Source organism: Propithecus coquereli, unplaced genomic scaffold (genome assembly GCF_000956105.1).
Source record: "Propithecus coquereli isolate 6110/MARCELLA unplaced genomic scaffold, Pcoq_1.0 Scaffold6, whole genome shotgun sequence".
Taxonomy (NCBI): domain Eukaryota; kingdom Metazoa; phylum Chordata; class Mammalia; order Primates; family Indriidae; genus Propithecus; species Propithecus coquereli.
Genome location: NW_012151951.1, coordinates 7,198,644 through 7,209,369, shown reverse-complemented (window position 1 = coordinate 7,209,369; position 10,726 = coordinate 7,198,644). Strand labels below are relative to the sequence as shown.

The 10,726-nt window shown below is 39.4% G+C and overlaps 1 protein-coding gene across 1 annotated transcript in view; it reads left to right on the top strand.

Annotated features, from left to right (window-relative positions):
• Positions 1–4,114: 4,114 nt before the first annotated feature.
• ALKBH8 (alkB, alkylation repair homolog 8 (E. coli)) overlaps positions 4,115–10,726 on the top strand; it is a 67,759-nt gene continuing 61,147 nt past the window's right edge. Inside the window, exons 1-2 of the mRNA XM_012659124.1 lie at positions 4,115–4,186; positions 9,148–9,283. Coding sequence (XP_012514578.1) covers positions 9,155–9,283 — 129 coding nt within the window. The 5' untranslated portion in view covers positions 4,115–4,186; positions 9,148–9,154. The remainder of the gene's footprint in view (positions 4,187–9,147; positions 9,284–10,726) is intronic.

Sequence of the window (10,726 nt, the reverse complement as noted above, 5' to 3'; positions counted from 1 at the left end):
TTCCAATTAAGGTTGTTGACTGAATCCAATTCCTCGTGGTTGTAGGATGAAGCCCCCATTTCTTGTTGGCTATCAGCTGAGCTGGCTCATAGCTCATTAGAGGCCTTGCTTCAGGTCCTTGCACATGGATCCTGACATTTCAGAGCCAGCAAACAAGGTGTTAAATCCTTCACACTTGGAATCATTCTGACTTCTTCAGCTTCATCTCTCACTCCAGCTAGAGTAAATGATCTGCTTTTAAGGAATTGTGTGGTTAGACTGGGCCATTGAATAATCTAGTATAATCTATTTTAACACATTAACTGCCCTGTAAGTTGTATTTAACTCACACTGGTTTTGAGCCCAGAGCCTTGTGAAGCATATGTAACTCACATGTCTCTTTACCTTGGGAGCTGTGAGAACTATTTTTCAAGTTGCATATAACTCACATTCAGAAAACAATAAAAAATAAATTTTTCATCAAATTAGAAGGGATCATTTTGTTTTCAAAGTTTTTATTCTATTTTGTAATAAAACACCATGGCTCCAAGGAAAAAAAAATGTTTTTCTAGTGTGGCAGTCAATGCGTTAAAGTCTGCAAACCTAATTACATCTGCATATTCATAGGTTCCAGGGATTAGACTGTGGATGTCCATGTGGGTACATGATTCTGTCCACTATAGTATGCGACCCATTTGTGGTCCAAAAAAAACAAAAACAAAAACAAAGGAAAGTTCATTGAGAGCTTCATTTCTTGGATATAGATGGAGACACTGCTTCATTTTTTCAGGTAGACATGACAGTATAGGGACAAGTTACCTGGAGCTGCAGCCGCCACCTTGTTACCAGGAGACATCAAGAATGAGGATAAAAAAATCAACACACCAAGGATGGTGGAGCGGAATATAAAGTGCCTGGGTTCTTTATGACATTTTTGAGCAGCAGTACCAATGTTAGTGATTGCCTTTGTTTAGATGGCTTGTCATTTGAGGAAAAATAACTTTATTTAAGTAATCAGCCCAGTTTTCTGTTACTGGCAACTAGAATCAATTCTAAATGACATGTTGTTCCTAGCCCTAATTTCTGGAACTCTACTTTTCACTGCTTTAAAATGTAGTGTTGGCTAATCTGCTTAAATTCATTTATACTATGTTATAATTTACAATAAATATCTTCATTAGTGGGGCCATTTTAGTTTCACCTTGAGACTGTGCTCTTGATTACAGAGTTCAGGAAGAGGGCCCGGGCTTTGGAAAACTATAGCCCATTGGCCAAATCCTGTCAGCAAAAGCAGGGGGAGCTAAGAAAAGTTTTTACATTTTTAAAGGGTTATTAAGAAAAAAAAAAAAAAAACAAAGAAAAATGTGTGGCCACAAAGTCAAAAATATTTATTATCTGGCCTTCACAGAAAAATCTTGCCAAGCTTGGAACAGTTGACAGAGAGGACTCACCCCTCATGAAGCTGACACTAGTTTTTTACTAAGGAAAGCCTAGGTCAGCATTTCATATCTTTGAAAAATTATAGAAAAATTATTATAGATTACCAGGTAGTTTTTGGCACAGGTGAAGATGAATTTTATCTTCAAATTAAAATTCCTTTTCAGTTCAACACTTATTAAATTCCTATAATTACAGACTATCAAATATGATGGGGTTACATAATGAATAAACAGGGTCTCAATGTAGCTAAAAGTCACTCAGGGAGTCATCTTCTCTAGGAGAAACGATTTGTGCAATACTCCGAGAAAAGATAAGGGCCTGTACACAAAGGATTACACACAGAATTTTATATGTATTTACCTTCTTCTAAGGATATTGAGGCAGGGATGGACAGCAGGTGGTTGGAAATTTGGGCCTGTAACTCAGGAGTAGAAGAGGAGAAATGAACAACCATTTAACAGCCACTCTATATGGTATTTTATTTAATTATCACACCAGTCCTAAAACATAAATACTCTATTGCAGTTTCTACTTCAGGACATACTCCAATGCCTTCATATGCTTTTCACTAAATCAAACTGATTTTTTTTTTTTGAGACAGAGTCTTGCTCTGCTGCCCCTGCTAGAGCGCCATGGCTAGAGTGCCATGGTGTCAGCCTAGCTCACAGCAACCTCAAACTCTTGGGCTCAAGTGATCCTCCTGGCTCACCCTCCCAAGTAGCTGAGACTAAGGCATGCACCACCACACCCTGCTAATTTTAATTTTTTCTATTTTTAGTAGCGGTGGAGGGAGTGGTGGGGGAGGGGGTGTCTTGCTCTTACTCAGGCTGCTCTCAAACTCCTGACTTCAAGCAATCTTCCTGCCTTGGCATCCCAGAGTGCTAGGATTACAGGCATGAGCCACTACGTCTGGCCCCAAACTGATTCTTAAAGGAAAGTCAGGGCTGAAGGTTAAGATTAGGGAATTATTCACAAATCTGTTTAAAACTTTTGGGAAGGCAGGCAGGAAGACCCTGTAGAATAAGAGAAAAAGGTCAAACACAAAACCTGAGGGATTGCCTGTATTTAATTATACACAGAGGGAGGGAAGCTAGTGGAAAACATTGAAAGCAAGTGATCAGAATGTACAAAGAGAACTAAAAGAGAGTGATTTTACAGAGGCTTAGAAAATCAAAAGCTTTAAAAGGTTAAGTATCTTGAAGCAGCCCAGATACTGAGATAAAATAATTGAATTTGGCCAATAGGAGCTATTTTTCACTGTTGTCCAATTTGGAAGCCACTAGCCACATGTGGTTATTTAAGTTAATTAAAACTAAATAAAATTTTTATAATTCAAAATTCAGTTCCTTAGTTGTACCAGCCATATCTGAAATGCTCAAAAGCCACATGTCGCTAGTGTCTATCATATTGGACAGTTCAGATTATAAAACATTTCCATCATTGCAGAAAGTTCTGTTGGGATGTATTTTTGAAAGCATCTAGTAGTGCAGAAGCAAGATTGCAATGGGGGAGATGTTTCCTTTTACATCCAAGCATCAATAGTTCGCAATGTCTGGTTGATTTGACCTCTCCACCTTGCACTCATCTCCTCACTTTTGCTCTTCAATTTCGGTCTCATCCTTTCCTTCCTGGACTCTCTGAAATGACTGCCTATCTGCCTCCCAATTTCTGTTCTTTCCTCCTTCTAACTTATTCTCCACACAAATCTTTCCTCCACTCAACAACACTCTCTTTTCAACGCCACTTTTCCTGGCCAGCTAGCCAGCCGTAACTTTTACTGATAGCCCGCTGTGGTGCAGTGTGAATTGGGGCATTGTACCAACATTCATTACAGGAAGGCAATTCCCTTGCTCCCCAGGTTTCCTTCTCTGCCCTCACATAGCTCATAACCTAAGGCAGGTATAATGATTATAGTATACTTGCATCACAAATAACATCAAAGCAGGAACAATTGCTAATCATCACCCTCTCCTGTGTCTTTTACTTTTGATATCAAATACTTTTCCTTTTCCTTTGCTGGGTCCCAGTTAATACTTCGTTACTTTTCATTTGACCAACAGCCATCTTCCAGCCTCTCCTCCCACCTTGCACAAGCAGCTCTGGTCACATCACTTAATTTCTCTAACCGTCCCAGCCCCCTACCCCCATCCTCAGGCCTGCAGAATAGAATGGCATTAGGTTTTCTAATAAGCTGGCGACCTTTCTGTCTTGCTTCCTTCAACATTTTTCCACATAGCTTCCTATTAGCCACCATTCCCCTGGCACGTTCGTGCATAGTCAACCTCCTTCCCTCTTGCCTATGCAGTCATCTTTCAGACCCTAGGATACTCTCCCTACCAAAGATTCAGGAGGAAACATGCACGAAGAGCCCAAGGTGGCCGGGGTCACTATTGAGGGACCGAAGGAAACAGACTTGTTTGACTTTGTCCATTTGGGGAGCGCCCTATAAAAATAAAGCTGCCCTATTAATCGTCACTATTTCCCCAAGTAAGACAACTGAATTTCCACCGTAATAGACGGCACTTTACAAACAAAGGTACTTGGCCGAGAAAGGGTCCATACGGGGCTCTGGGAGGTGAAGGGGATTGTGGGAGCTCTGTTTGTCGCCCCGCTGATTCATGGGAAATGTAGTGCAGTTTTCTCCAACATGGCCGCGCCCAGGTGAGGTGGTGTGCAAGTACCCGCCGCCGCTTTCTGGGGCTAGAGTGCAGAGGCTGGCAAAGGAGAGCACCTGCGTGGTGAGAACCCAGCCTGAGCCGAGGCGGAAGTGTGTGGCACTTCTTGCTGGCACGCACATAGGCTGCAAATCTCTGCTTCCTCTCGTTAGCCTCTTCTGGTCTTCTCTACCCGCCTCGCCGGTGCGGGGCTCAAAACCTAGGGAAAGGAGGAATGATCTGGGCGGGCGGCGCTGTGTTACCGTCTGTGGGCAGTGGGGCGGCTGTGCGTTGTGTGGTTGTCTTAGTGTTTAAGGTGCACGTGTTTGTGTTTGGTGCGGGTGTTCACGTGGTGTCTGTGTGAATCTTCTGTTTTTTGGGAGGTTGGAGACAGGCGGCTGCAACCTGGGGCGCGTTAGTCTGGCGCTTTGGGGCTTTTCTGACCAGTGTCAACCCAGTAAAAAGCAAAGGCAGTGCTGATGGCCTGATCGCTTGCGCAGCTGATTTTTCTTGCGCTCTTCTTATTTGAGCAATCCCTGCGACCCTTGGGCTTCTGGTAGTGTCAGCCTGTGGTTTAGATTATGATAATTTCATTTAACAGTTATTGTCAACTGTATGCTGGACACAAGGTCTGTGCTGTCAGGTAGATGATAGTCTTCCGGGTGAGCCCAATACATACGGGTAATTCTAATACAATGTGAGAACTCCAGAGACAGGGATACATAATAGGTGTTAATGAAAACGTGGAAAAAGGCTGCCAAACTCAGAATTCTGGAGGAGGAGAAGTTTAGGAGCTAAGATGGCAAATTCAATTTAGGTTTATTCAACAATGTGCAGTAAGTGTACTTCGAAGAGTTAAAACGAGGTAACATGACAAGTGATGGGGTGAATCTTTTCTAATCATTTTAAACCTTTATTATTTTTTTAAAAATAGATAATGCAATTTGAATAGCTATTAAACTCAAAAGTCATGAAAGAAGAAAGCTTCCTTTCATTCCTGTAGTCATCTATCCATTTCCCCTCCCTGGAGGCAACCCATACATATCACCAATTTTTTGTGTGTTCTAAAGATTTGTATGGAAGCTTTGTATACCTGTGCTGTACTTTCAAATCAGGCCTCATTTAATGGGAATTTAGGTTCTTTCTAATCTTTGCTATTAATTAAGTATAATTTATATACAAGCACAGGAACATTTGTTTACTTTGCTGGATTTGTAATAGGTTCTCTGTTGCTCAAGGAGGGCATGAACACTCATACTACCATTATCACTTAGGGCACTATCAAATAGGATGTATTGGGGTTAAATTTACTAACAAGCAAGTAGCAGAGCTTGTGTAATCTCATCCCACAGAGAGTGTGCTTAGGCTAGAGGTGGCTGAACTGGACTCAGCATGACTAGTATCCTAGTAAACAGTGACCTCACTCCCATAATATGGCATGGAGCATCCAGGTATTTGTGCAATAGTGGATACTCCCTAGCCAGGGAAGTGGCCTTATTGGAAACGGGTACCTCCAGACCTGAGCAGCTGGTATCAGCCTAGTCCTTGTTAAGGGGACTCAGATCTGCTGGGCCAGCACATTGCCAAGCTACTGGAATGGAGGAAAAAGGAGCCTCAAAAGCCATCTGGATTTGTCTTTCTTTACATGCAATAATATTGCATGACTGAGGGAGGGAGAAACGAAAGGGGATGACAAAAATGTAGTTATGAGGCTCCATCTGCTGGTGCTGGACTCCTAGTGGCAGACTTTTAAAAAGATGTATTTTGCATTTTTTCTTTCTCATTTCCTCCACTTTGAAGTCTTTGCTTATGTGAAATATTAAGAAAAAATTCTGTAGCGCATTCATCCCTTGTTCTCCATGACATACTGCAAAGTTGGTGTTGCAAAGATGGAGATCTTGGAATGCAATGGGTATAAAATAGCTCCTTCGAAGGCCCTCAGCTATTCTTTGTCTTATTAAGCCATTCTGATCTTCTGAAAATAGTAATATGGTAGTAAATCAATTTAATTCTCCTAAAAAAGCTATAAGATGGGCACTGTTATTTTTATGCCTATCCTTATTTAGAGATGAAGAAACTGCAACACAGAGATGTGTAATTAACTCACCGAGGAGCATACCACTAATAGGTGGTGAAGCTGAGATTTGAACCTGGAACCTGGACTCCTAACTACTGTGTTATATTGCCTCATATATACTCGCTCTGGGTAACAAAGAAAAATATGCTTTAATCCTTGTCCTGAAAGAGCTCATAGTTCAGTGGAAGGGAACAGATATTAGAACAAATAATTATAATTAATGCAATGTTGGAGATATCCATTCAGTTGTCCCTTCTCGTCTAATGATGACTCCTAAAGCTTTCTAACCTCAGTCCTTTCCTTGGAGCCACTTCATATTGTCACTTGTGAGCGTGACATTGCAACTGTATATCTCACCAGTACCTTGAACAAATTAATATTATATCCTTAATCTGACTAATTACCTACCTCCTTGAGCAGCTCTTCTTGACCTTCCTCCTTTCCAGTTTTGAAATGACATTGTTACGGCAGAGATGACCGGGAATAGACCGACACGCACACAGAAATATTGGCAAAACAGGTTTATTCGCCAGCGGGCTCAGAGGGGAATTTTTCCCTCCCAAATTCTGAGCACCAGACAAAGAGCATTGCGGTCTTTTATATACTCTGCTTAAGGGGGAGGGACACAGTTACAACAGGGTTAACTTTAGTGAGGTAGAGTCCTAAGCTACTTTACAGCCTGGTACACTAATTGCTATAGGTGATTTATGAGGGGAAAGGTCGCAGGGAAGGAGGGGGCCCAGGTAAGGATTGCAAGGGAGAAAGCCCGGTAGTGGAATTTTCCACTTTAGTGGAATTTTCCAGTTTTCCACTTCAACATCACTAGTTTCTCAGTCACTCAGCCTTATCCTTTTAGTAAATGATCTTTGATTCCTTTCTTCCTCATGTCTGAGTAGTTACCAAGGCCTATTGATTCTACCTGAACTTTGCATTCACCCTTCTTGTTTCCCCTCTCTCCCGTTCCCTTTCTTTCTACTCTCCAGCCTACATCAGGCATTTCTACTTGCCAAGCTGGATTATTGCAGGTCTTCTTAACTCTTATCTCCTTAGTATGCTGTCCAGCCAGCCTGCCTCACTGGCCTTACCTCCTATCATATGTACGCCATGTGTTAGGAAGCTGGACTGCTGGCATTTCATTAGGCTTGGTATTTTTTTTTTTTTTTTTTGAGACAGAGTCTCACTCTGTTGCCCTGGCTAGAATGAGTGCCGTGGTGTCATCCTATCTCACAGCAACCTCAAACTCCTGGACTCAAGTGATCCTCCTGCCTCAGCCTCCCGAGTAGCTGGGACTACAGGCATGTGCCACCACGCCCAGCTAATTTTTTCTATATATTTTTAGTTGTCCGATTAATTTCTTTCTATTTTTTTTTTAGTAGAGACGGGGTCTCGCTCTTGCTCAGGCTGGTCTCGAACTCCTGAGCTCAAACAATCTGCCTGCCTCAGCCTCCCAGAGTGCTGGGATTACAGGCGTGAGCCACCGCACCCAGCCCATACTTTTCTTCTATACTTAAAGATTAGTAAATAGAGCTTTAATTGTTTATGACCTGTTTTGAAATATGATTTTGCTTAACCCCTTAAATTTGTTTCTTCTGTTAACTTTGCAGACTTTCAAGTGTGTGGAGAGTAGAGGGTCAGCATACTATACTCTCTCTGCTCTGAAAACATCATGCCTGCACCTCACTGTCTTTGCTAGACATTTCCATTTCTGTTGAACCCCACGAATACCTTCCTTTCCCTATGACTCTATAGTGTTCTTATCCTTTAGAACTCAGCACAAGTCACCTTGTATTTGAAAGTCTTCCCAACTTTTCCAGTTAACATTCATCTTATTTTTTGTCTCTAATTCATGTCACGCCTAAAGACTGTACTGTTAGCACTTAGTTATATTAATATAAAGATGTGTCATATTCTTTCATTGTTTAGTGTTTGTTGTCCTCAACTAGCTTTTAAACTTACTGAAAGCATAAACTGTGTACTATATTAATAGTTGTATACTATAGGTGCTGAGACCATAATAGGCATTTATTTATCCCTTCAACAAATATTTATTGAGCAACTACTATATGCTGGCATTCTTACTCTCTTGGAGTTTATATCATGATGGGAAAGTTAAACTAACAGATGAATCATAACAAATTATATTAAACTGTGTGAACAAAATAAAATAGACTGCCATAAAGCAGGATATAATGTGCTGATTTGGATAGTGTGATTTTAGAGGCCTCTTTGGGAAAATACTTAGTAACTACTTGCTGATTGACATATTTCAATAAAGTGAAAGCGTCATTTTATGGGATGCTTATTTATGTTATTTAAAAAATTATAGATATAAATATATGATGTATACAGTTTTAAAATAATAGAACAAACACACCCGCCATCTATCTTAAGAAATACCTTTTATGCTCCTATGTGTCACTTTTATATCAATTTTCTTTCCCTCCTCCACAGAAATAACCTCTCTCGTGAATTTTGTGTTTATCATTTCCTTGCTTTCCTTTTAGTTTTGCTATATATGTATTTCTAAACAATATATGGCTTTTCGATTTTGACCTTTATATAAATGGAGTCATACTGTATATTCATTCTTCCATGAATTTTTTGTTGTTTCTCCCCTCGCTCTCTTCTCCTCTTCTTCCCACTTTCCCTCCCTCCTCCTTGCCTTGCCTATGTTATGATTGTGAATTTGTGTATGGTACATTTTACCTAGGACTTCATAAGTAAAGGGATTCATCATCTATGAGTAAAATAGCACACTTAATGGAGCTATGACATTAGAACATTTTTTAGAACCATCAGAGATGTTATTAGACGTTCTTAGATATTCCTTTTTTTATGTGTATCTGTTCTCTTGGTTAGTGAAAGGTAAATGAAACATTTAAAGAAATTGTCACATAGAAATATTTATAAACTGTAGACTATAGATTATATGAATAGTATCATTATAATTATTCCTCAGGTCTGTTAAGATTGACATTTTTTACTGTTTTTTTGCAGTATTGCTATGGACAGCAACCATCAACCTAATTATAAACTCAATAAAACTGAGAAGAAGTTCTTAAGGAAACAGATTAAAGCCAAGCATACTTTGCTGAGACATGAAGGCATTGAGACAGTATCCTATGCCACTCAGGTGACCTAAAGCTATTACTATCATTTAAATGTAAATGTATTGACATGTTAATGTGTTATATTAATATTTGTTAATAATTGCTCAGGGCTGTAATTGTTCAGTCATGTGTTACATCCATATTAAATACACATATGATAGGACCTGCTGACTTTCTATTTTGGACCATAGCTTTGTCTATAGTTTGAAATTCTATTGATTGTGTTTTTGAGAAGTTGTGAGTATATGGTAATAATAATAACACTATACAAACTTTTTCAGTTTGCAGAGCATGCTTATATTCATTATTATATTTAGTTCCCTAAATATCCTTATTGAGAAAACTAAAGTTCTGAGAGGTTATTGATAGAAGCTAGCTAGTGGCTAATAGAAACTTAAAGCTATTAATAGATCTTCTGCATTCTAATACAATTTTCTTTCTTCTACTCTTTGTTCCCAACCTCACCTATTTTATAAAGTATTTTGATTATGTGCTACAAAACATTTTCATTAGACCTTATTGAAAAGCCTTTTCATTATCTGATCATCTAATTAAATGAGATGAGAAATATGGGGGACTATGAAATTTCCTGGGCTATGAATTAGAAGAACTCAATTTAACTCTTAGTTTCTCCACTTATTTGGATATGAGGAATAACCTTGGCTTTCTTTATTTGTAAGTAGGGCATAGTGTTGCATACCTTTTTACCCCATTGGCTTGTTGGAGTCTAGAGAATCTAATGGTACTTACTAGACATTAAAATACTACATGAATGTAAGGAATTCTTATGATACTATTTTTGGTTCATAAAGCTATAAAATAAGAGTAAGAAGGATCTTAGATATCATTTAACTGAGGATCAAACATAAAATTGTGAGGGTGGAGCGGGATTAAAATTTAGGCCTGTTGACTCAGACTGATACTCTTCCCTTATGCTTACCATGCCGTCTTCTGTGCTGCATTTGCTTAGGAATGAGCCGTCTGTTGAGGGACATTTAAATTTAGCAGGTAAAAGGCCCATACTTGGAGTTAAATGTTGTTGGCTTCAGAGAATTTAAGCTAAATTCCTATAGAAAAGATGTAGTAGATAATAGATTAGAATAGAATAGAATGAGTATGTTTGCATAGACTTTACTGTTTCAGCCAAGAGCCACTGAGGCTGAGAGGCATTCAGAAAATTAAACTGATATACCCTACTCTTGTCTCTTCCCAAGGATGACTTCCTTTCTTTTCCTTACAGGAGCCATGAAGAGAAGTAGTAAGAAAAAAAAGAACAGGCTGAGTTTCTTTGCTGTCTCTGAACCTTGTTTCTGGTTGGGTCTGTCTTTTCTTCAGGGTCTCCAGAAGCTTTAATCTCATCTCATGGCTTCTGAAGTGGCATTTTATTTAAGCTCTGATTATTTTTTTCTCTACCATATTTTGAAAGGAAAAGAATAAAATTGTAGAGGGACCTCTAATTATATTTT